At 32.2% G+C, this 27,905-nt stretch overlaps 2 protein-coding genes across 2 annotated transcripts in view; both read right to left on the bottom strand.

Moving 5' to 3' along the window:
- Positions 1–265: 265 nt before the first annotated feature.
- Positions 266–22,308, bottom strand: LOC133335326 (uncharacterized). The gene is made up of 9 exons (XM_061543611.1): positions 22,297–22,308; positions 15,161–15,219; positions 13,981–13,994; positions 8,353–8,486; positions 8,071–8,280; positions 7,510–7,677; positions 7,282–7,441; positions 7,085–7,216; positions 266–821 (listed from the first exon to the last, which is right to left on the bottom strand). The coding sequence occupies exons 1-9, from the start codon at positions 22,306–22,308 to the stop codon at positions 286–288; spliced, it is 1,425 nt and encodes a 474-aa protein (XP_061399595.1). The 3' UTR covers positions 266–285.
- A 3,984-nt stretch (positions 22,309–26,292) lies between these two features.
- Positions 26,293–27,905, bottom strand: part of LOC133335325 (uncharacterized) — a 36,847-nt gene continuing 35,234 nt past the window's right edge. The window contains exon 7 of the mRNA XM_061543610.1: positions 26,293–26,822. Coding sequence (XP_061399594.1) covers positions 26,293–26,822 — 530 coding nt within the window. The remainder of the gene's footprint in view (positions 26,823–27,905) is intronic.

The raw sequence follows: 27,905 nt of genomic DNA, 5'->3' as shown, positions 1-27,905 counted from the left end.
TTTACAATTACTATTATTTGTTATTTAAATATTTATATTCCATATATAAATAGCTAACTATATTTCTATATAAAAGATATACACACATATTAATCTTAATGACTACTAACAAAATTAAAATTTACATTTGGTTTCATATGAAAAACTTAGAAAAAATATTAAATATTTCAAAAATGTTTAAAGTTTTTGGTGGAATTTCGGTGTTCTAGCGTCTTTGATTATATAACAAAACAACAGCAACAAATTTGTGTTATTGGTATTTGTGGTCCCATTTTTTTTCTCTTTTTAAAAGTCAGTCTTAAGAAGTCCAGCATTTTCAATTTGATAGACAATTTGTGTTTCCTTATATGTCCTTGGTTCCGGTTGTATGATATCCATTTTTCGTTTTGCCTTGCGTTTCTTTGCCGCCAGCCAACAAGCAATAACAATAATTAAGGCAATTAGCACTACAAATACAACCACACCAATAATTATATAAAGAACATAGGAGTGTTTGACACAATCGCTGGCTATAATTTCATTTAATGGTTTATAGCCTGAAACTCCCCGGTTATCATGGGCTGCAGCATTGCCATCCTGTCGAAAATATACATTGTGTTGATGTAGATTATAGAATTCGGATGTTGGTCTCAGTGGCTGGGTATTATCATCGACAGAGGAACACGGATATGGATTATTAACGGTCAGTTGTTTTAGATTGAGGGTAAAATCACGACTAAATTCTAATGGTCGGACATTGTCGTAGGGGAAATAAATGGTATTGTTGCTAAAACGCAACTCTAATTTTTCACTGCTGCCATAATCGCGATGTACTTTTATACCTGTAAAATAAAAAAATAGAAACAAAATCAATTTGGATATGATAATAGTGCAAAATTAAAGATTTACTTTAGAGCCATATCTGATTTTTCAAAGATTTATTTTAGAGAGAAATCAGATGTATAGGCGTGCATTTTGAAAGATTTAATTTAGAGCCATATCATAGGGATAGACGTAGATTTCATACGATTTATTTTAGATCAATATCAGAAGGATAGGCGTGGATTTCTTACAGATTTATGTTAGAGCCATATCAGATGGATGGTGTGGATTTTTTAAAGATTTATTTTAGAACCATATCAGATAAATAGGCGTGGATTTCTTAAAGCTTATTTTATTTTACAGCCATATCATAAGGATCAGAAGGAAAGGAGTGAATTTTTTTAAAGCCATATAAGAATTATAGCAATGGTTTATTTTGGAGCCATATCGGACGGATAGGATGGATTTTTTAAGTTTTATTTTGAGAGCCATATCAGAAGTGTAGAGCCATGTCAGAAGGAAAGGAGTGAATTTTTTTAAAGCCATATAAGAATGATGGCAATGATTTATTTTGGAGCCATATTGGACGGATAGGATGGATTTTTTAAGTTTTATTTTGAGAGCCATATCAGAAGTGTAGGCGTGTATTTTTTAAAGATTTATTTTAGAGCCATATCAGATGGATAGGCGTGGATTTTTTATGATTTATTTTTATTTTATTTTATTTTTATTTATTTAAGATTCATATATAATACTAAGCCTTCAGTGGCCAATTTAGTGTATCTCATGACAATTTAAACCTGAGTTATATTATACAAATAAAAAACTATGTAACTATATTAATTTTTAAAATTAAATTAAATTTAACATAAGTTCAAAGTTCATGGCTCCCAAGCCAATAAAAAAGAAAACAAAATGGAAAAATAAGAAAGAAAACAGTCCAATGAGTGGTAGCACAATCCGACTGGTTAATATAAACATAAAAAAGTATATAAAATATGCTATTCCATTAATTCTTGAAAATACTCCATCATTTTCAGACGAAAGGCATTATTGCTATGAGAAAAAATACGCAGTTCTAATGGCAAAAAATTCCAAAAACGCGCAACTCTTACCAAGAATGACCTAGAATATATATTTTTCCAAATTCTAGGAATATAAATCTGAGGATTCCTTGTTGAATGTGAAAACTGAAATAAACGTCTAAAGGCGCAAGGTATACCATTCTTAATGAGATTATAAAAAATCAAAATGCAACGATAGTTTATGTACATTTCAAAAGAACATCCCAGGAAACGAATAACATAGGCAGAAGTATGATCATCTCGGCGAAGATTGTATACAAAACGTATAATAGTATTCACAATACGCTTCAATTTATCAATATTAACACCGATTGTACCCGAATAGACCTCCAGTCCGTACAAAACCTGAGATAGTAAAAGAGAATTAGCTAGCATTAATTTTATTCGGTGAGGAAGGTATAAATTTGACCCATAGATCCTGCGTAACATGCTCCATACTTTGCCGAACAAAGCATCAATGTGACTTCTAAACGAAAGATCACAGTCAATAATTACACCAAGACACTTATGCTGCTGTACAAAATCTATTCGAATTTGGTTCATGAAAATGTTAAAAGAAGGCAAAACACGATTATTATTACAAAATGATATTGCCTTAGTCTTGGATGGGTTAACCATTAGTGAATTTATATTAGCCCAATCAACAAAACGATTTAAGTTTGCGTTTATATTACCTTCAAGTATATCCAAGTCAGCACGCCTACCACTAAAAAGTAGATATATGTCATCTGCAAAAACAAATGTTGAGCAATAAGGAGTGTTTGTATAGGAAGGAAGGTCATTTATATATAAAATAAACAATAGTGGGCCAAGGACAGATCCCTGTGGTACCCCGGAGAACAAATTCAGAATACTGGATTCAGCACCATTTAACACGACAAATTGACTCCTTTTGCATAAATAGGAAAAAATTAATTTGCACGCAGATCTTGAAAAGTTAAATTGATCTCTTAACTTGCTTACAAGGCGTATGTAATCAAGAGAATTGAAGGCTTTAGACAAATCTAAGGATACCATAATACTAATCCCGCCATCATTAATAGTTTTACGAATCGAGTCAGTTAGTTGAAGCAGCAAGTGAGTAGTATTATGTCCATGGCGAAAAGCATATTGGCATTCATTTATTCGATTAACACAAGACGTAAGCATTTGCTTTTTAATAATATGTTCCATTATTTTTGATAATGCCGATAAAATTGAAATTGGTCTCAAGTCATCCGGACCACGTACAGTGCGAGATTTGGGAATGGGCACCACACGAGCAGTCTTCCACGCAGATGGGAAAACAGAAGAAGTTAATATAGTGTTGAAAAGATTTAAAATTATATCAGAGATACAAGGAAATATAAGTTTGATAAAATATATAGGTATGCCATCGATTCCAACAGATTTAGATTTCACTTTACCCATTGCCTCTATTAGCTCTTCTTCATCTACACAACGAAATGAAAATGACGAATCCAAATCAGGGAATTCATCAACATTAAAAAACACGTCAGTATTGGTATTACAAGTATTCACAAAGTACTCGTTAATATCATTAACATCAATATTGATAGTATCATTATCATTCCCTACACATCCAGAACTTCTAAGAACATTCCAGAGCCTATTTGGGTCCATATTGCCAAAAACCCTAGCGAAATGAAGTCTCCTCTTTTTGCGTATTAAAGATTTCGCCTTATTTCTATATTTGCAATAGATTTGCCAACTTATTTGAGATTGGTCTCTTTGGAATGCCAAGAAAGCCAAATCCCTTAATGATCTTGCAAATCTGACTTCACTAGAATCCATCCAAGGCTCACCAGTGTACTTCAGTTTTTTCCTAACAATAGGAACAAACGTAAAAAGACGATTAAGAAGAGAACAAACAAGTGAGCATTTTGTATCAACATCAGCATTTCCTATTATTAAATCCTTGTCAAAGGTATCAAGAAAGGAATATAAACCAATCCAATCAATGTTGCTGTAATCTCGGAACTCTATAAAATCAGGTAAAGGGTTATAATTTAATGAGAGTGATGCAAATATAAGTGCATGGTCAGAAATCGGTGGGCACTGAACCTGATTTGTATAACTTACGAGACTACAGTCACTGACAAGCATGAAATCAATGAGAGATGTAGAACGATTGCTTAGATCAAAATGTGTAGGTTTAGAATTATGAATAATGCATAGATTTAATCTAGTACAAAGTGACCGAAACATATTTGCCCTCGAAGGATTAAATAAATTGCAATTAAAATCACCAACCAACAAAATATTACTATATTGAGCAAAAAGTTCTGAATGAGCATGTTCGAATATATCTATATTACCCGAAGGCAAATATACAACACCAAAAAGAATTTTGATACTTGAAAATTGTAGCTCAATAAAGAGAGATTCACAATGATGAACGGATATTTTAAAAACGCATTTATATCGAAGTCCCCTGGAAACATATATGCAAATACCACCACCTCTACTGGGTATTTGACGGTCATTGCGGCAAATATTGAAACTTGGAATAGAAAGAGCAGAATTCAAAATATCAGAAGAAAGCCACGTTTCTGAAATAGCAAGAATGTCAAAAGTATTGTCCTTTAAAATAGATTTTATTTCATCCAATTTAGTACTAGGTTTAATGCTCCTACAATTTAGGTGAGCAATGTTCAAATTGTTACTATATGGATGTAACAGTAGCTTGAGATGGGAGTTACCACTCACTATAGGACCAAGATTATTATCAAAAGACATTGATTGCATAACAAGCACAGGGTGGGAGCCAAGAAAAGAAATATAAATGCGATATATATGCACAAAAAATTAAATTCATTTAATCAAAAAATCACTTTAACACAGCGTTTCGCAAATTAGAGATATAAAATGAGGTCGAATAAAAAATATCAACTTATGCAAATTATATTGCGAATAAAAAATTAGAACCAGGATACAACAAGAAAATACCTCACAGAGGTCAATATGAAAAATTTGAACTATACGCATAGAGTTGTATCTTGATTTCACATTAATAAGCAATTAAAGACAATGGGAAAAAATAAATGTGTATGGTAAGATTATATATGGCCAGGAAGTAGTAGAGAACAACCAGCAGCATCACGTTCAACGATTTTACCATCAGGCAGTACAATTTTAGCTTTAGCTTTATCTCCATTGATGATTCTGTACTTTGAAATCAGGTTGAGTCGACGAAGCTTGTTACAAACGGCATTCAAATTACTAGCTTCAGGGGAAAAGTGGTCATTTAAGTACACCCTTCTCGTAACATCACCCCCAGAACCAGACAGGATATCAGAAACCTTCAATGACCGACTCTTAAAATATTGACGCATGATTTCATCTCTAAGTTCTGCACAATTAAGCTTCACCAAAATGTGCTTCTTATTATTAATGTAACAGGCCAATGCAACATCACGACGTACTAGTTCCACATTGAAAAAAGCAGCAACAGAAATGACAATTGCGACCAAATCGTTCAAACCATCAGGCAGACCACTAATCAAAAAATCTGCACGATTTAATCTGCGATGCAAAGCATTATTTTCCGCTTTTAGAGCTTTATTTTCATTTTCAATGGCAGCAACGGATTCTTCAACAGCAGTAACTTTTTCATGACACTTTAAAATATCAGCCTTTAAATCAGTGAGGCAGGACGTTAACTGTGCATTCATGTTGTCAATGGCAGCTTTAATAGAATTTAATTCTTCCTGATGGGTTGCAGTGAAAGAATCCAGTTTCTTAGAGAGGTTTTGTAAGTCATCAGCGGTTCCACAATGGCTATTACTTAAGTTGGTTACACAAGCAGTACAAATAAAGGCACTGACTCTAATTGATTTAAGTGCAGCTAGGTCTTTTTCACTCAAGTTAGCACAAGATCCATGCAACCATTTGTCGCAAACTCTACATTTCACGGATCCCTGGGTCTTTGTCACTGGTTCATTACAAGAGCCACACAATATTTGTTTCTTCGTAGTAGGCATATTGTTTATGTTAATAACAACAACAGCAGTTGAGAAAATGACAGGAACAAACAGCAACAACAATAAGGCGCTTCCAGTCAAAAAATGGAAAAATGGCAAGAAAGCAAAATATGGTAATTGCGTAACACGGGATGAAATTATGTTTTCAATCACTGTATATAGAATTGCATTTAATTTTATTTCACACTTCCGTAAAAAAAAAACTTCTCCGCAAAAACACTTCGATCTTTACAAAAGCCAACAGTTGATATTTAAGGAAAAAACAATTTTGCGATCAGCTGCAAACTAAACACACGTCTACTCAGGCATAGGGTTGCCAACGTTTTTTAGAGCCATATCAGATGGATAGGCGTGGATTTTTTTATAATTTATTTTAGAGCCATATTAGATGGATAGGCGGGGATTTTTTAAAGTTTTATTTTAGAGCCATATCAGATGGATAGGCGAGGATTTTTTAAGATTTATTTTAGAGCCAAATCAGATGGATAGGCGTGGATTTTTAAAGATTTATTTTGGAGCCATATCAGATGGATAGGCGTGGATTTCTTAACTATTTATTTTAGAGTCCTATCAGATGGATAGACGTTGATTTCTTAACTATTTATTTTAGAGCCACATCGGACGGATAGGTGTGGATTTCTTAAAGATTTATTTTAGAGCCATATCAGATGGATAGACGTTGATTTTTAAAGGGTTTATTTTACAGCCATATAAGAAGGACAGACGTGGATTTTTTAAAGATTTATTTTAGGTGCATATCAAAGGATAGGCGAGGATTTTTTAAAGATTTATTTTAGAGCCATATCAGATGGATAGGCGTGGATTTCTTAACTATTTATTTTAGAGTCCTATCAGATGGATAGACGTTGATTTTTAACAGATTTATTTTAGAGCCACATCAGATGGATAGGTGTGGATTTTGAGAGATTTATTTTAAGGCCACATCAGATGGATAGGCGTGGATTTTTTAAAGATTTATTTTAAAGCCATATCAGATGGATAGGCGTGGATTTCTTAAATATTTGTTTTAAAGCCATATCAGATGGATAGCCCTGAATTTTTTAAAGATTTATTTTAGAGCCATATCGGAAGATAAGGTTGGATTTTTTAAGATTTATTTTAGAGAGCCATTAGAGAGCCATTAGAGAGCCATAGAGCCATATCATGAATAATTATTTTCATGAACCCTTTACCAATGGTTGATCTTGACCTTACCTGCAAAAGCTATTACACTCGTGTTGCCAAATTGATTATCTCGTATTTGTGGACTTTTCTTAACATAGGCTTCCAGCCATTCACCATCAATTGCTTCAAAATAATTATTTGCTATGGTTAGCTTTGAGATCACTAGAAGTACACATATACATAAATTTAATTGAATAAATATTTAAATATAATAAATATTTACTTACTTTTAAATGAAAAAGCTTTTGTGTGGACTTTTTTAAATCTACATTTGGATAAATATAACGAATCGCTAACTTCTATGTCGTAGAATGTTTTTGATGGCACATTCTGCAGAAATTCACAATTTTGTATATCGATTTTTTCTACAACTAGTTTTTTAAAAGCCTGCAAACAAAGAATATTTAAATATTTATTAACTCTTTATTATTATTTTGTTTTTGGAATTGACTTACCTGTGGCTCAATTCTGTTGATTGTCACCCTATCCATGGTTAGGCGTAGGGCATTATTTTTTAAAATATTAAACGCAAAGGGTCTTATAGACTCTATATAGCTATCGACAATTGTGATTTCTTCAATTTGTCCATTAATGGCAAGGGAATCGATTAATTTGACTTTGACCTGTAAAAGGAAGAAAATAAAAGACTTTAGTGAATGCATAGGGGTTTGAAAGTTAAAACAAATAAAAATAATTAATTCAAAAGAAAATTAAAAATAGAAATACTTCAAAGGAACTATTTTGCCAAAGGAATCATCGGTACTAGGTCCGACTCTTTGTCCTTTTCTTCAATCCGTAGTAAACCGAAAATGATTGAACCTCTTTTGTAACGAATTTCAACAACTTTAAAGAGGGTTCTTCTTGGTACTATTACTCAAATCGGCTTGGGTATAATTTTTCCTTTTCAAATACCAAAAAGGAGCCCAGATGGTGTCTATTGTTTGGCATTTCGAATCCCTCTTAATCATATTAGATGATCTGTTAATTTAATTTCACGAAGCGATTTAGATCCTCACCTTTTCAAAGGACAATATTAATGGCGTGCTGCTGCTATAGTCCGGCAATGACAATGCATATTGGCTAAGTATTAAATTTTCCACATTTTTAAATGTGATTTTATGCAAGTGCTGGGTATCCTGTAAGGCATTCGATTCAATGGTCAGCGATTTGCAATTACGAATCTCCAATTGATATGCCGAGCCAATTAAATGGGGTAGCACCAGATCCTGGAAAAATAAATTAAATTAATTATTTTAATTTCGAAGAATTATGAAATTTCGAAAACAAAAAACACTTACCTCATCCACCATGGCACAATCACAGATAAATTGCACCTCATATGAGATACAGCTAACATTGTGACGTCCGCCGGTGGTTGTGACACTGTCATGAGGCGACCATATTTGAGCATTTACCAAACTGGATGTTGAAACTAGGAGCGCATAAATTAGCCATAAACTTTGGTTTAGAATATTTCCTTTCCAATTTCGTTTCACTGTTGACATTTTGTTTGAATTTTGTCGTCGTTGTTGTTTTTGTGTGTTTATGTGGGTGTGATTTTTTACATTTTATTCAAAACTTTGGACACAATGCACCGATTTTAATTCTAAAAAGAGAGCAAAAATAGAATTTAATAAATTGGTTTTGTTTATTATTATGGTTTTAATTACAAAACAAGATACATTTTTAAAAAATTAATTCAATTAAAATTATTTGTTTCTTTGTAATGAATATGAAAACTCTACCGTCTTTCGTAGTGGCAACTGTCGTTAAAAAGCGAATGTTTCTCTCTCACAACAAATTCTTTGTGAATGACAAAAAAATTGTCCGTCTGTCTGTCTGCCAGAATTTTGTAATTGTATCGTAGCGATGTATGTGTATGTATACATTTAGCAGATGTTTATTTATCTTATCGCTTTGATATCGTTTTTTTTTCATTTTTTCAATACCCTTCACCCCACCTAACTACCTTGTTAAAATAAACAGAAGATAAGGAATTCAAACCCATTGCGTAGATAGCTTCCACTTTAGTCATCATGGAAATAGAAATAAAAATAAGGAACACCACCTATTCCAAAAGGCGATGACAAATTTTTGTTTCAGAGTAAAAAGATTTTAGAAACTGTCTTGCAAAATCAATGTGAACTTAGGCAACAATAGTAATATCTCGGTCATCAACTCTGGATACCTTATTCCATATAAGATCAATGGTTTCGTTGCTCGTAGTGCTATATTTAACATTTTTCTGGGAATACTTTTTAAAGCACCAGTAATCCTGTAAAATACCGGGTTCAAATCCCAACTGAGGAGGAGGAACCACAAAACCCAAACCACAGCACAAATTTCAAGGAGACGTAGTTTCTAGACAACGGTAGGTGGCAGCACTTAGGGACAGTAGGGACCTTTATATGGGGACATTTATATGCTAGATAATCTCGTTGGAAAACTGGGTTAGAAATTCAAAGTACCGAATTAGTTATTGTAGGAGGATATAAAAAAATGGAAAGCATTTTTTTATTCACCAGTAATCCTGCCAAATTCCACTTTTCTCAATGTGATGAAATACATTCGAAGCCCGCATTGATATTCTAATAATCGACGTCGGCATCAACACATGAGGATAACACAAAAATATAAATTGTAGATAATAGCGACACCTAGAGGAAAAATGATAACAACAAAAAAGTCGGAATCCAAACTACTGCGCAAAATGAAAGGGAACGTAGTTTCTAGACAGGTATAGATGGCGGCTCTTAAATCCGTTGGGACCTTTATATGCCAGAAAAACTGGGCTATGAATTCAAAGTATCGAAATTAAGCATACATATTGTAAGGAGGTTATAAAAATGGAAAACATTTTTTTATTTATCAATAATTCTGCCAAATTCCGGGTTCGAATCGCCCTTTTCACAAAATGGTTTTCGAGTTATTGTAAAAATGAGACTTTTATCTCTCTCCTATGTGTCCCGACATTCTAATAACCAACCTCGGCATCAACGTCACTACATTAGGATAACACACAAATAGGAATGGCATAAGATAGCGCCACCCGGAGGAATAATGACCAGAATAAATGAGCAAGGACCCCTACCACTGCGCAAAATTAAAAAAAAGTTGCTTGTGGACAACGGTAGGTGGCAGCACTTTAATCAATATGCACCTTTATATAAGGAAACTTGGCTAGCAATTCAAAGCACCGACATTAAGCGTAGTTATTGTATGGAGGATATTAAAAATGGACCATTTCTGAACATTTCCTGGGAAGAATTTTTTATTCACCAGTATTCCTGCCAAATTCGAACTTTTTTCAAAGTGATTTTCTTTGCATCCCAAGCATCTCCACATAAGACAAAATAGGAATGGTAGGAAATATCACCACCGAGAGGAAAAAGAATAATACAATGTCTCTAGGAAGCTCTAGATGTCAGCTCCAGCACATAGAACAGGTTACAACAGACCAAGCATCTGCTTAGCCGGAACAAAAACCAATGACTCTTTAATAATAGAAGTGCTTTGTGGAAGTCTTATTCTCGCAAGAGAGGTAACAGGAGAAACATTACATATGTTTTGGGGTTCTTGAAGGTTGAACAACTTTCATTTTCTATATGGGTACACGTTTTGACATTGCCCCCATATTTACAATTCCGATATTATAAAGGTTTTAGAGGCATTTTCCCACCGAATTGGTTGTAATTCGGAATTCAGGAGCTCTGGTGAATAACAACTTTATTGCCAGAATTTGGACACATTTTAAACCAAAGTGCCTGTAATTTTATATTTTGATTTCATATTGAGTAGAAAATCTCCATACAATTGGTCCACTTTCAATATTTTGAAAAGTTTGGGGCGTTTTTCAAAAAAAAAAAAAAAAAAAATTGGATTTAATTTTGTATTTTCGATCCGCATTGGGTAGAAAATCTACATACCAAATATTATCAACATTGACTCAAATTTCAAGATAGAGCCAATATAATGGTATCCCTATTATTTCTACTTTTTTTTTGATTTTGGGTACGCTTTTCAATATAATTGTCTCTAATTTAATATCATGTGTTCTCATTGGGTTGAAAATCTCCATAACCTTCTATATAGCTGTATCTCGCAAATTATAGAGTTTGGGTTTGGGATTTTCAACCAAATATTTAGTAAATTTGTATTTTGGATTCTCATTGGGTAGAAAATCTATACTCAAGCATGAGGGGGTTGGACCCATATTACAGTAACCGCTATTATTTGGTATTTCAGAGATATTGGGCACGTTTCTCAGCTAAATTGACTATAAATTGTCATTTTGGGACCTTATTGGTTGTCAAAAATTCCTAACAAAAATTTATCATGGTATAGCCCCAGCATAAAAGTTTCAATCGGTTTCAGATATTTTTATACCCTCAGCTTTATGGTTAGTGAGGGTATATACACTTTGATACGGTGAAAATATGCCTCAACGAAACATTGGCTTTAGACCCCATGTTTTTTTAGACCAAATCCGTTTCAGAAATATGGAGTCGATTTTGACAAGTTCGTCCGTCCGTGCGTTGTCCGTCCGTCTGTCTGGCTTGTGCGCACGATAACTCTCGAAGGGAATAATGGATTTCATCCAAACTTTGCACATCTTAATATTTCTTCCAAACTCAGTTTAGGTTCGAAGATGGGTAATATCGTACCATTCCTTTTGGTGCCTCCCCCACAAAATGGAGAAAATTGTGTTAAAAAATATTTTTAAAAATAAATGCAAACGGACTCTCCGATTTTAACGTAACTTTGCACAACCTATTATCTTTGTCAAACCTAGATCAAGTAGGAAGATGGGACCCATTGATCACCTCCTTCTGGTACCTCCCCCACAAAGGGCCAACATTTTCAATATTTATAAATCCAATATCAGGCGAATGGAATGTCCGATTTGAACCAAACTTTGCATAACCTATTATCGTTACCAAGTCTAGATGGGACCCATTGGACCACTCCTTGTGGTATCTACCACACAGATGATCAACATCCTCCGCCAACCATAGGGTGAGGGTATATATCTGTCGGGTGAGGGTATATATCTGTCGGCAACACCGACTGATACTTTTTTACTTGTTTATGTCCATTTCATTTATATCGGTAGAACTCATTTTTTTTACTTAACAAAAAAGTTTTTTGAATATAAAAATTTACAGTTTATTTCTAGATCTGATTCGATTTTGGAACCAAATACTTTATAAATCAATTACTGTTGAATAAACTGATCAACATTTTGAAGTGTTATTTTTTTGCCATATCGTTGGTATAGACACTGTACCATAGTTTAAATTTTGAATTTTTGCTGAATTGTACATATTTGTTGGATCTGGAAATTCAAAAAAAAAAAAAAAAACATAAAAAATGTGACTGTTCTTAAATTACATTTCTTCTTTTAATTTTCAATATCTCAGCTATAAATAAAATTCGTCATTTTGTTTATTTTGCATTTTTTGCGTTTGCGTCCAACAATCGTAATACTTGACGTCAACAACAACAAAAACAGATAGGAAATAATGGAAAATCAGCGAAACTATAATTGAATATTTATTTTGCCGCCCTGGTGATAATTGATTTAGATTTTGGTGTAATGTTTATGTCATGCCACCCCGCTATTGAGTCACCCGCCCGTGTTTACCTTTAAAAAAATGAAATCAAACTTCAATGACACTTTTATTTGATCAATTAAATGTTTTTGTTGGTGTTGTTAGTTTTGGACGCATGAATGGCTGACTGGCGGGCTAGCCGTCTGGATGTTTGAATAGATTGTAGGAAGTTTCATCTTCAGACATCTTTATGCGCCGCATGGATGACTGGATGGTTGACTGTGGTGCCACTGCCATGATGGGTGTTGATGACAGAGAGTAAACAGAGAAAAAATGTCTCGACACTGCAAAGTCAGTAGTTAAAGGTCAAGTTTGTTTGGTCATTCAGATGAACGACAACAAAAGCAACAAAAATGATTTTACCGAACAAAAATTGTTGTTTATTTATTTTTACAAAATATTTATTTAATTTACATAATGCATTTATGTATGTAAACACAAACACAGTCACACACACACACACACATGTATGAGCTATGACCACCTCATAGCATACATGTTAATGGCTATGACAAACACTTTAGTAATAAGCATTCCGCCCCTTAAATGGCGGTGACAGTGATAGCCAGCCACCAAGTAAGTCACTTGCAAATTGTCATTTTGAGATACTCATATTCATACTCAAATATTCAAATTCAATTGCGAATTGCAAAAAAGTCAAGTTTTTTTATGAGCTTTGTTTGGGTTTTATTTTATTTTTTATTTTTCCAGTCATCTCATTATAATTTTTTCTTCGCTTCGGGTTTTCTAATATTTTTGCTTTGTGTGTGACACTTTGACAGTTGAATGTGTTACTTTTTTAATTGCTTACATAAATGGTATTACAAAAATATATATTTTTTCTATTAAATATGGAAAATGCCTACCTTTAGTTGAGGGGAGAATAATTTCTAATAGAAAATTAATAATTTTAAATAACTATTAAATAACCAACAATTATCAACATTGGTTTATTTTTTTGGTATCGGTACCTCTTACATTTCGCTATTTCAGACACGTTTTCCAACAAAACTGAACCCATATTTTACCTAATATCAAAATTTGGGTAGTATTACCTTGATATGGGAGCTACCATAAGAAGTGAACCTATATTTTTAATTTTACTTAGGATTATGTAGAATTTTCCAAAACACCGAATATTGGCATACCATAACGTGGAACGATTAGTAGCAATGCATGCGCTAAACTTCAAAGCTCTATCTTAAATATTGTAAATTGTATCGTGATTTTAATCGACGGACATGAAGTTTTCTGCAAAGGTATTGTTCAACATGAAATTTTCTACAAAGATGTTGTAATTTTTTCTATTTTTACTCCTCTTGGGAGGACTTCGTTAGAGTAACGACATATAATTCGATTAGTCCTTGTGTTAGCTTTAAACGTTTCACCAAGTGCTGCCACCTATCGTTGTGTAGAAACAACGCCTCCCAGAAAATTGTCCAGTGGGTGTGGTCCTTGCTTATTTAGTGTATTCATTTATCCTCTGGGTGACGCTATCTCTCACTATTCCAATTTTTGTGTTATCCTTCTGTATTGATATTAATGTTAAGATGGGTTATTTGAATACGAGGGACATCTCTTTAAACAAAATATTCACAAACCACATTGAAGGGATTTTTTCCTTCTCCTCAGGGATTCGGAGTTGAAGTGAAAAAAAAATTATATATTTTCCTTTTCATAGAACCAAAAAATTATCTAGTGCTTCCACCTATTGTTGCTTTCGAAATAACAATTCTTTGAATAGTATGTTGTAATTGAGGTCCTTGCTTATTTATTGTTGCTATTTTCCTCTGGGTGGCGGTAACTTTCTCACTCCTATTTTTGTATTATCCTCTTGTGTTGATTTTGATGCCGATTTTACATATCAGAATGTTAGGAACCATTTTTACTAATATTCGAAAATTACTATGGAGAAATGTGTTCTCCTTAGCTGAGACTCGATCCGAAGACTTGCTGAAGTGATCGTAATTTGACAGAATTACTGGTGAATAAATAATTTCTTCTTAGAAAAAATCCACATAGGTCTATTTTTAAATTGTCCCACGGCTAGTTTTAGGTACGTTGAAGTTCCTAGTTCTGTCGTTGTCCACAAATAACCTCTTCTTTAATTTGTGAAGTGATTGGGATCCTAGCTTTTTGTGTTAATGTTATTATAAGCATTCTTATCCCGAGACCATAGGTTTACAGTCTGGTACATTATCGAGCGCCTAATCTACCTACATACTATATTAAAATTTGAAATGTAGATGGCGCGCACATAACAGGCTAAAATAAACTCACGATTAAATTTATGACAATTTTTTTATTTTTTTGAATTTCGAATACATTAAATATTTTCTATTGTATTCAACCCAAAATTATGCACGATTGAGATTTAAACGGCATATGATTAATACGATTGATGTACAGATGGCGCTCCTTATAATAGATTCATGTAGGTTTCTTAAATCGTAAATTTTTCTTTATTATTGGAATTATTTACAAGTTATTGTACTTTAAAGTTAATATTGAAGCAGATGTGAGAGAATGGTAGAGTAATTCTATGAGCGAATCCTTTTCTTATTTTGAGGTTTTATACAAAAGTTCGGAATTAAGAATGGCGACGTTGGTATTATGTAGTTTATTTTCACAAGATGTGACATTTTTCGTTGAAAATCGACAATCGATTTCTCGTAGAATTAGTCGTAAAAATTCAAAAATCCACACGTCGAATATACATTTTTAGTCGCTTTATAGCCTAGACAGACGACAGCCTTAATTTGCATTAACAGCCTTAATTCAAATTAACTTGTACATTATCCTCATTTTTATGTGTTGTTAATGCACATAATCAAACTGAATTTATACTGAATTAGGCAATTTCAATATGGCAATGCTGTCGAAAATTAATTGTTTCTTGTCAAATTTATTTATATTTATGAAAATAAAAATAAGAAATGAAGGCAAATTTCAATAATTTTTTGAATTGGGAGCTGCTTTCCTAAGATCATAGTTGCTATTCCTTCTTTATGTCATGTATCTATTTCCTAAAGATGTAATCCCGAAAAATATCGAAACAAATGTAAAAAATTTCATACTACACACAGACAAACAATTGTTTTGAAGCAAAAAACTGTTTCGTAAATGCAGAAACTCTCGTCTGTCAGGGGTAAATATTAATTCAAATTAAGAGCTTTTTAATGCAAATTAAGGCTGTCGTCTGTCTATGGTATTAGATTTCTATGAATTTCAAGTAGAAGCAAGACTTTCAATACACTCCTTCCTGAGAAAAATTGTTTAAATTTGCATGTTAACTTGTAGGTATATAATTACAAATTACAATAGACTAATAAAGAAAACACTGGTTTAAATTTAATTGCACAGCGAACTGTAATCCACTTCGTGCAAAAAAATAATAATACATTAAAAAAACCGCATCTCTACAAAACTATAATTCATGACCACCCCTCCAGATCACAGTTTAAAATATTATCAAGTTTTGGCACGTACTCAATGAGAATTATAACAGATTCGCAATTTACAAAAAGGCAGATACGATAATTTGTTATGGCAAATATGTACATACATATATACGAATATGTGTATGCTTCTTATTCTCTACATACATAAATTTTACAGTCATATAAATATCATTTATTGAAAAAAAGAAGGAAAAAAAACAGCAACAACAATTAGCATGTGAATATTAATTTGTACTGCGATTTTTGTTGTTGTTGCTGCCTTTGCAATTATCTTTTCGTTTTCGCCTTGATATGGGAAATGGATGAAGAAGTCAGAAGAAGAAGAAGCAGCAGCAGAAGATGAAATATTAATTAACTTTAAAATTACGTTGTTAAGAATTAAATTATGAGTTTTTGTTTTTGGGTTTTGTCTGCTGCTGCTGTTGCTGTGATGTTGTCCTCCTCAATTATATAAATGATCGGTGGCAGGCAGAAGCTGACATCTAGAGGGACGGTCAGTCGGACGGCCGCACGGTCAAATGAAATTGAGTATCTGCATAAAAAACGCACTGGGTACAGTATTTGATGCTTAAGTGCAACGATAAACAATACAGGGAGAGATAAAAAACTGCAACAAAGTCAAACGCCGTAATTTTTACATTTTTTTTAATTTTATTGAATGAAAGCAAAAAATACCGGAAATAGCATCAAATTTTAAAATAAGTTTAGATTTGTTCGAATTGGTAACATTTGGCACGAGTTATGGCTGCCCGAATGTAGCTTTGCGGTATTTTGGTCCATTCTCGGCGAAGCGCTTGCTTGAGGTCATCGACACTTTGGTATTTTGAAGTGCCAACCTTGCTTTTCTGATGCCACGTTCGATTTGTTTGTTTACAAACTGCTGGGCAACGAGTGTTTTCTCAATGGAGAAAACCAAGTTCGGCAGTTCACCTCTTTCGGCCAAGCGTAGCAACTCCTTAGCTCTTTTGAGTCTATTTTCTTTCTATTGCGGTTTAAGGTCTTGCACTTTTAGGAATGTCTATGCCTGAATAGGGGGGCTCTGTTAAAACGTGAACCGATATTGATAATTGTTGGTAGGAAGATTTGTCAGCCAATGCGAGTTCAGCATACCAAATTAAAGCAAATTCAGTTCTGAATCCCTAGAATACCTAATAATGGGAGGTACGGTTATATGAGGGCTACCCTGAATCTTAGGCCAATATTGATAATTATTGATACGGAGATTTTCTATACAATGAGAATCCAAAAATAAATTAAAATTAAATTTCAAAGAAGAAATAACCGGTTTTCTAAACATTTGAATCGGATACTTAGATAATAAAACCGATTAAATTCTGGTTTAATAAACTTTTTGAATGTGTTTGTTTATTAGCTTTCTAATGATATGTACGGAATGTATTAAAACCGGTTTTATTATCAGAATATCCGATACAAAAACATGGAAACCCGGTTCTATTTTTGATACGGAGATTTTCTACACAATGAGAATGCAAAATATAAATTAAAATTAAATTTCGAAGAAAAAAATAACCGGGTTTCTAAACTTTTGAACCGAATATTTAGATAATAAACCGATTAAGGTCCGGTTTAATACATTTATTTAAAACGTTTGTTTATTAGCTTTCTAATGATATGTACGGAATGTATTAAAACCGGTTTTATTATCACAATATCCGATTGAAACCCGGTTCTATTTTTGAACCGGATATTTAAATAATAAAACCGATAAAAATCCGGTTTAATAAATTTATTTAATGCGTTTGTTTATTAGCTTCTAATGATATGTATGGAATGTATTAAAACCGGTTTTATTATCAGAATATCCGATTCAAAAACTTGGAAAACTGGTTCAATTTTTGATACGGAGATTTTCTACACAATGAGAATGCAAAATATAAATTTCAAAGAATAAAGAACCGGATTTCAAAACTGTTGAACCGGATATTTAGATAATAAACCGATTAAAATCCGTTTTAATAAATTTATTTAACGTGTTTGTTTATTAGTTTTCTAATGATATGTAAATATATGTAAATTCGCACTTCCATATACTTATCTATGCATTCATTAACTTCCATATAAAACAAATTTTTATCACATTGCCATTAGTCGGTAACTACTGTACCGGACGATATTTGACATTCACTGTATGTAGATTTTTTTGCTCGTAATTTTTTATTCTATTTCTTTTTTTGCATTCTTTATTAATTTTTTTTTAAGTTAATTATATTTATTTTAATATGATTACGGTATCATAGAGACATGAAATGGAGGTGGTAGTACTCTCCCGTTTACTTCAATTCATGGCTTAAAAAGAGAGAGGGAGAGGCAGGCGAGCGAACGAACGTGAGAGTGGGGGGCATTTTGCACAAAAACAAATCGATTACGTAGTGCAAAACTAATAAACGAGGCGACAAATATTCTCGGCTAACACGACGGCGGTTTTGACAATTTGCAAAATGTAAAACAACAACAACAACAAGGTATTAATTAGCAAGTAGTTTGCATAGAGCCTGCTAATACACCATCAATTTACTTGCGGAACAAAAAAAAAAAAACACACACACACACACAAATTAAACGTAAAAAATATTGTTTTTGTATTTTGTGTACAAAACAAATCAAAATAAAACACAAAAAATGGCAAACAAATGAGCACATAAACGTATGGCAAAAAAAGACAAGCGCAAAAACCAACAACACAAAATTCACACACCATCGTTTAGGCACAATTTGCCTGCCCACCACCACCCCCTCATTTATCAACCAAATAAAAAACATACCATCGCAAAAATACCCTATCCCATGTTCCAAGTGACCATTGGCTGGTATTCACATTAGAGGACAAACACACCGACACACAGAAACACTGCCCGACACCGACGTAATATTAGAAAGAATCTCAAGATAAGTACCGAAACCGAATGGACAAAACAATAGTTAAGTGTTCTTGGAAAAACGCTTTTCGTTTGTAAAAGAAAACGCGTTAGCCGCTAAAGTTAACAACGTTTTGTTGTTTTTTTTTATTACCACTAACGCGCCGTTGTGGCTTTTTGTTGCTTTCCGTTAATGTTTTTTTCTTCACCGCGTTTCTGACTTCGTTTTTTTGGGGAGACTATTCACTGCGTTCTATGGTCTCAAACGTCTAAATCTACACTGATCAGTTGTTTTTGTTTCAGTGATGCTCTTTGCCATGGCATTCGTCGGTTTCCCATTCAGTTTGGGGGTCTAGTGTTGTTGTTGTTGCCAGTATCTGATAAGAGCCAACGGTTCTCTTTTACAATAAAAAAATGTATCGCAAAGTTTGCAAAGCTCTGTTAGATTGAGGGAAAAGTGAAATACAGTTGAGATTGCTCTTGGGGGGAGGTTCGCTCTCCTAACTAACTGTGGAGACTTGTAGTCGCGCCAATGTGTGTGAGAGTAATTTGTTACTGTTGTTGTTATTCCATTAGCGCCGTGATTTAAATGTGTTAACTGACCTTTTTTGCATATGTTATAGGGTTGCCAAAGTATTATTTTTTATAGAATAGGAATTTTGTGAAGAACCTTCAAATGTGTTCTGCATACAGAAGACCTTGGGTAGGACCTTCTAAAATATTTTAATAAAAATTTTTGACGTTTGTATTTATAAAACAACCAACCAAATGATCTTTTCAATATAGAGAAGAGGGTAATTTTGTGTACAGTACTAATTTGTGTATACAGTCCAAATTATTTAAATCGCATCGGATTCAAACTGTACGAATCCTGCCAACAGAATTGTTTTTAATTCTTGTAAAAATTAATATAGAGAAGAATTTAAAATGTTTCATAGGGTTAATTGGTAAACGCTGTAGAACACGTCAATCGATCAAATACGTTTCAAGCAATTAGGAGTCGTTTTGAAAATGTTCGTCTTTCGGTATGTCTGCCTGGTGTGCATAATAACTCTCCAAACTCTCTCCAAATATTGTAAATCGAAATATTTCTTCCAAATATGGATCAGTTTCAATGATACATACCATCGGCACACCCTCCGGCAACTTTCTTACAAAATGATAATTTTTTTTTGGAAAATAAGAACAGAGTAATCGATTTTATCCAAATTTTAAAAAGCCTAATTTGTTACATCCTCCGCCATACGGTTGAGTATATATAAAATTTGTTGTATATTTTTGGTCAGAATAAAATTCTATGTCGATTTACGCAAGGGCATCTGTTGAAATGACGATATAGCTGTGAAATTTTGCACTGGTATTGCTGGAACTCCTAGTATGATTGGTATTGCAAATGGGAAATTTCATCGTTTTAATGTAACTCCCATATTACGGTACCCAATTTTAGGTATTTTGAATATTTGGACACGTTTTTCAACCGAATCAGCTGTAATTTAGTATTTATTATAATTACCCCAAGCTTAAGGGTAGTCCCATGTAACGATACCCTAATATTCGGTATTTTGGGAGTATTGGACACGTTTTTCAACCGAATTTTCCTATGTTTCGGGATAGCCCCCAATATTTAGTATTGTTGGCATTTTGGACACGTTTTTGTATTCTCATTGCCTGTCAAATCTCACTACCCAAAATTATGAATATCGATCCCCGTTTTGGAATAGCCCTATATAACGGTAACCTCAATATTAGGTATTTTGAGAATTTTAATCCTAATTTTCTTCGTTTCCTTGTTGTACACTTAGCGTTATAGGGACGTATTAAAGCAACAATCACACATAGAGTGAATGAAGTATCCGATTGAATCTTATATTTCACATGGTTATAATATTACCAAAAAAGTCAGAATATGGGGTCTACCTTCCGAAAATTGATCCTATCCGTCCACTATTTGGACTGCATTTAGTATCCATGATTATTGAAACTTTACACGTACTAATATTTTTTCCAGACCTTGATCAAATTGAAAAAATTAAGACTATCAACCCTCTACATCGATTACTTTCCCATCAAAGGTTCAATATTTTGAAACCTTGTAAATCGCATATGAATTTAAATTTTGCCCATGGTAATATCTGGTACATCGCTCATTCTGGTACATCGCTTTAAAGGCTTAAAATATACCAGAATAAAAATAATATATATCAGATTATCCGATTTGATCCAAAAAAGCAAGCAAGTGGATCGCTCCAATCCATCTGGTACCCTCCCAACCAATGGTAACAATTTTAAAGAATTTGTTAATGTCATATGAATGCGTTTTCATCCAAACTTTGCACATCGTAACCTAAAGTATTTTTATTTTCTTCTGTTGTCTCCCCCAGATTTGAATTAATTTTTGTACTATTTTTAACCTTAAATGAGGTTTGGAGATGTACTTCAAATCTGTTCGATTCCGATATATGGACTCAGTCTTGGTGAAAACTACAAAATCAGGATAATATTGTACTGCATTGCTATAGACGACCGTCGATTGACACTTTCTGATAAATTTTATCATTCAGTTTGCAAGACCTTGAAATATTCTTGTCGATTTAGCCATGTCCGTTAGTGCGTTAAAATATTGACCCTTTTTGATATGTTCGCAATTTAACCGGAGACATGACTTCCATATGACTCCTCATTTTCGGTGATTTGATAGTGTTGGCTGCATATACCAACAGAATTGCATTTCAAGTCATCTGAAGCGACCGATAACGTAGAGTTTTTAGTATTTTCAAGATTTTAGTTGTATTTGCCAATCGAAGTGGTTGTATTATGGAAGTAGAATAATGAACCTTTTTACTCAATGTTTGGAAATAGTCTCCTTAGAAGAAAATCCGTCAAGTTTCGTATATTAGTGTCTGTAATTTTGTACTTAATTTTCTGAGCATAAACATTAGACCACCAGACAATTATGGCACGATTGTTTTTTTTTGTAAATTTTGAATTCTGACCAATCTAGGAATAAATAAAAGTAAAGTAAATTTTTGGAATAAAATACTTTACTTCTATTTATTCCTATTGTCAATTTCCGTTTATTCTCCAAAAATGGCAACACTATTTCTCCCCATGGCATCTCTCTGGAAAAATACTCTCTTTAGTATTTATATTGGAGACTTTAATTGCTCTCCCTTGAAGTGGAGCTCTTTGATGAAATTCACACTCTTATTGTCTCCTCCAGTAAGGTAAATAAGCGAAAGAGAAACATTAAAATGTTGTTTTTTTCTGATTTGTTGAAATATTTCACTACATACCCGTACATACATACTGTTTGTTGTTTACATATCACATTCTTGCTGTTGTTGCTGCTGCTGTTAACTGGAGACGACGACAAGTATCTGTGTACGGCCCCAAAGTTCAGCGGCGTGCACACACACGCTGAGCTTCAAATTGGAATGAATGGTTAAATAAATGGTTTACCGACCGACCGTTCGTTCGTTCGACGTCGGCTAGAAGTTTTGTTCGTCTGTAGTTGTTTTGTTCTTTTTGTTTGGACTCGGACTTTGTTGTGGTTTTGATTGTCCCAAAAATAAGAGTGGAGTCTCTGTCTTTCTTTTTTCACTTGATATCAATTGTTGTTGTTGTTGATGTTGATTTTGTCGACGGCGTTGTATTTACATGGACCATTGAAAAGACCGACCGAATGAACGAAAGAATGTATGAATGAATGAAATAATGGATGGATTGATCTGATGCATGAATGTATCTGACTGACTGAATGGTTGGGTTGGCTGGATGGATGGATGGCTGGCTGGACCGTTGGCATGTGTAGAAATGTTTTCTTGTAAAAACCAAACAAAAAACAGTTTTCAATGTGTGAATTGTTAATTAATGTTAATTTAATCAGAATGCACATATTCCAAAGGGTTTACTTTGAGTTCAAATAGGTGTTATTCTTTTTTTGTTTATGGAAAGTAGGAAAATGAAGATATTTTCATAATTTTTTAGTATTAATTCACTGATATTAAGTTTAGAAGTAAAAAAATGTGTATTAAAAAATGTTATTATAAATATATTATTTTACCAAATTTCGACCAAATTTTTAGCCCAAAATTTAAAATTATACCAAAATTGAAATTAGACCAAATTTAACATTTAGTTTTGGTCGACATTTAGGTTCAATGAAATGAAAGTGATCAAGTGATTAAAATTTTAACTTGGGGAAAAATTGACTAAAATTTAAAAATCTACAAAATTAAAATTTCGTCATAAAATGTAATCATACCTAATTTTCAATTAATACCAAAACATTGAAAAAAAAATTGGATCAAAAATGAAAATTACATTTTAACGAAAATTAAATTCCCGCCAAAATATTGAATACATTGTTTGACACAACATATATTTCCACCAAAATTTAAAACGTTTATAAAAATGTTTTTTTTTTAATTTTTACCAAATTTTTGTAATAAAATTTCATTGGTAAATTTTATTTAGAGAAAAATTTAAATTCCGCCAAAAATTTTATTTAAATATTGACCAAAATAAAAAACAAAATTTTTTAATTCCGACCAAAATTTTATTTTTAACCAATATAAAAAAAGGGTATTTCTATGCCAAAATAGAATTTTTAATATATTTTTTTCAAAAAAAAAAAAAATATATATATATATATATATATTTCTACTTTCTTATTGTCTCTCCAACTAGTCATGCATCCGTTCATTTCGTTTTGTTCCATTTCACAACGCTTCACAACTTCGTTACGACACTTGAGCCTACACTTTATATGTAGGTGTGGAAATCTAACTCAAAATTTCTTTTTGAAAAAATATTTATTTTCCTTTTATTACAAATACTGTACAACTTATATACCTAGTTTCGACGTTTTATGTATAATAATAGTAATAGTTTACGATTTATTCAAATGTCTATGTCTACGACTCTGTTTCTTTTCTTTTTTTGTGGTCAGTGAAATTCATCAGCGAATAAACCACAATTACAAATCTCAGATTACAAAAAAAAGTAACAAAAAGGGGTAAATAAAATAAAAAATAATTTTATATATAACATGTGAGTTTGTGTGATGATGTTGTTATTGTTTATGGCAAAATATCAAAGAAAGAAGAGAAAGAGAGAATTTCACAGTTATAAAATAAAAACAAAAGAGTATTCTTTCTATTATCAGTGCTTTCTATGTGTGTTGGGTTGGTGGATGGGTGGGCATTGTAATGTGATGATGAATTTTGTTTTGTTTGGTATTGCATACTTTAGGGGATTAAATTACAATTAAACTTATTTTCTAACACAAAAAGAAGAATGACTTATAAAAATGCTTTAGCGTTTTTTCTTTTGTTTCGTTTGCACATAGTACTTTGTAATTTTATATTATTATAATTAGATATTATTATTATTATAGTATATTTACACATTTATATAGAAATAGTTAAACAAAAAAAACTTGGTTTTACATTTACAAATGCTTTCATTACATTTTTTTCTTTGTTATAAACAAATAAAGGCAAAACATAGAAAGAGGGGAAGAAAAAAATAAAAAATGGGTTTGACATTTTATGCAAATTTGTTTTTAAATAAAAAATAAAATGAAAACAATAAAGATATATTATAACTTAAATTAAAATTGCTATTTAAATACAATATAATGGGGAGTTGGGATTTTTGGGTGGGTTTGGGAAGTGCGATAGTTTAAAATAATAGTCATGTTTTGTTTACAAACTAAATTTATGTTTTTTTTTTCAATTAAAGTTACAATTTAAATAGGACTTATATATTAGAAAAATTGGTTAAAATCACAAGCCTGTTTTTTGTTTTTAATTTCAAAAAAATAAAAATAAAAAATATATTTAAATAATTATGTTATAATAATAATTATGTATGTGTGTGTGTTTTAAACTAATTATAATGTATGCTTTGTGGCTGTTTGGTGGGGATATATTTATATGCAAAGTAAAGATATTGGAGGAGAGGATTCTATTTTGAAAAAAATGTTTTTTTATTTAAAAAAAACAAAATCTCAAAATAAAAAAAAAAAAATTGAACAAAATATCTATGTTGAAAAAAACTATATTGGTCATTTTAATTTCGATCAAATTTATATTTTTTGTAAAATCTTTATAAAAATGTCTACTTTGATCCAAAATTTAAATGTTGACACAATACAATTTGAACCAAAATGTATATCCGACCAAAATTTTAATTCCTATCAAAATTTTGATTCCGACCAAAAATTTAATTTTGACCAATTTATTTATCTTTTAATAAAATGATAAACTTTGACGGAAATTTAAATATTTATTTCGACCACAATTTTGATTCCGACCAAAATTTTGATTCCGACCAATTTGTTTAACTCTTTACAAAATGATCTACTTTGACGGAAATTAAAATATTTATTCCGACCAAAATTTTGATTCCGACCAAAATATTTATTCCGACCAAAATTTAAACTCCAACCAAAATATTAATTCCGACCACTATTTTAATTTGGACCAAAATTTTAATTCCGATCAAAATTTTAATTCCGACCAAAATGTTGATTCCGACTAAAATTTGGATTCCTACCAATTTGTTTAACTTTTTATAAAATGATCAACTTTGACGGAAATTAAAATATTTATTCAGACCAAAATTTTAATTCCGACCAAAATTTTAATTCCGACTAAAATTTTGATTTCGACCAATTTTTTTAATTTTTATTAACTTAGACGGGAATTAAAATATTTATTCCGACCACAATTTTAATTCCGAACAAATTGTTTAACTTTTTAAAAAATTATCAACTTTGACGGAAATTAAAATAATTATTGCGAAAAAATTTTAATTCCGATCAAAATTTTAATTAAGACCAATTTGTTTAACTTTTTATAAAATGATCAACTTTGACAGAAATTAAAATATTTATTCCTACCAAAATTTTGGTTCCCACAAAAATTTTGATTCCGACCAAAATTTTTATGTTGACCAATTTGTTTAACTTTTTAAACAATTATCATATACATATTTTAAAATTAAATTTTGAATTCCGACCAAAATTGTAATTTCGACTAAAAATTTAATTTTTTTTTATATTTTTTAATAAAATTCCTCCTAAAATATTCCCTTTGCAAAGAAATATCCCCACACAAAAAAAATGTGTTTCCACACAAATCACTTAATTATATGACTGGCCACCTCAGGAGAGAAGTTTTTCGGGCTACCTTACCCTTCTTGAGTCAGCGCACACAGCAAATTAACAGTCGACAATATAATTTACAATAAAAAAATAAAATAAAAACAACTGGCCACATCCTTTAGGAATCCGCATACTGTATAACATCATCGATTTGAACCGTTTCATTACTGCCACCCGAATGATTTGAACCCGCATCATTGGGTAATGCTGCAGCACCACGCATATCCAGTTCAATATCTTCTCCGCGTTGCTGTCCCGCTGCAATAGATGATGTGGGATTTTTCGATAACAATTTATGTTGAATATTGGGCGCGGTATATTGGGGTGGGGCTACTAAATGCATATTTCTTGGTGTGGCATTGGGAATGAAATTTTGCTGTAAATTTTGAGCCAAACGTCGTACATTCGATTGGGTTGAGGTTGAGGAAGTGTTGGAGGGTGTGGGCGAAGTGGGTCCCACACTGGGTCTTTGTGACAAAACATCTGGCAGTTGTCGTTGTTGATGACTGTATGGTGTGGACCTGGCATATGGCCGATAGGGACTTTGATAGGTACTATCAGCCACCATAGCGTTGGGTCGATGGTTAAGGGGTTGGGCTACAGCATAGGGTGAGGTGGTGGTGGTGGCGGATGTGGTTAGATTCGAGTCTGAAATGGAACACAAAACAAGATTATTAATATTTGGTTTGATGGGATATTAACAAAATTTGTGGATAGGGATTTTTAGCAATTATGGGGATTTTTTGTGGTTAGGGATTAGGGTAAAAAAATTAGTAGGGAAAATGGGATTTCATTAGTTGGGGGATTCGGGTAAACATTGTAGAACTGATAAGAGAGGATTACAAAAATGGGGAGTTAAGTGTAATTTAGTGTAAAATATGGCGTATTCGATATTTCCCCTTTGGAAAAAAAGTTAATGGGATTTTTAAAAAGAAAAAAAAGAGGAAATGTAATAAAATTTGAAATCAAATAATTTGGGAAAAGTGGGGAAAATGAGGGGATTTTTTTAAAAATGATAGGTAAAAAATAGGCAATTAAATAAGGCATAACAATATTTAAGACCAAAATAATATTGAAACCATGGATTGGCACATAAAAACTGTAAAAATATCAAAAAGTAGAGAAATGTGGGGATTTTTAAAAGTACGGGATTGGTAAAAAGTAGTCAATATAATAATGTATAACAATGTTTAGTACTCAAATAATATTGAAACCATGGATTTGTGCTCATAAAAATGGTAAAAAATTCTAGTTTTACCTTAAAATATGACAAAGAGCCCTAAAAAGGGTTTTGGAATAATTGGGGAAAATGAGGGGATTTTTAAAAATTCCATTGGAACTCAATATTTCCCCCATGAAATTCCATTGCAAATCGTTTTAATGTAATCTAAATAATATTTTTGTACGTTTGTCGTACAAATTAAAGATAAAAAATGACTATTTGGGATAACCGGGGAAAATGAGGGGATTTTTACAAAGTACATTGTGGAAGGTGTGAAATGCCAAATTTAAATATTTTTAGCAATATTAAGAAATTTATAGTATTAAAAACATTATTTTACCCTTGGAAATGCTAAAAAGTGAAAAACTGGGGAAAATGAGGGGATTTTTATAAAATGTACTGGATCGGTAAAATATAGTAAATTTAATAATGTATAACAATATTTAGTACCAAAATAATATTGAAACCATGGATTTGTTCATAAAAGTGTTAAAAATTTCTTAAATTTA

This window comes from Musca vetustissima, unplaced genomic scaffold (assembly GCF_032173495.1).
Source record: "Musca vetustissima isolate MV318-11 ecotype Yass unplaced genomic scaffold, APGP_CSIRO_Mvet_v1 utg893, whole genome shotgun sequence".
NCBI classification, from domain to species: domain Eukaryota; kingdom Metazoa; phylum Arthropoda; class Insecta; order Diptera; family Muscidae; genus Musca; species Musca vetustissima.
This window is presented reverse-complemented; position numbering and strand designations above follow the sequence as displayed.

What these genes read in the sequence shown, in the direction of transcription:
- LOC133335326 (XM_061543611.1), bottom strand. An exon ending in TCAACAGAATTGAGCCACAG is followed by an intron (nt 7,442 to 7,509) that starts GTAAGTCAATTC and finishes CTTTGTTTGCAG; the next exon opens with GCTTTTAAAAAACTAGTTGT. An exon ending in AAAAGCTTTTTCATTTAAAA is followed by an intron (nt 7,217 to 7,281) that starts GTAAGTAAATAT and finishes GTGTACTTCTAG; the next exon opens with TGATCTCAAAGCTAACCATA.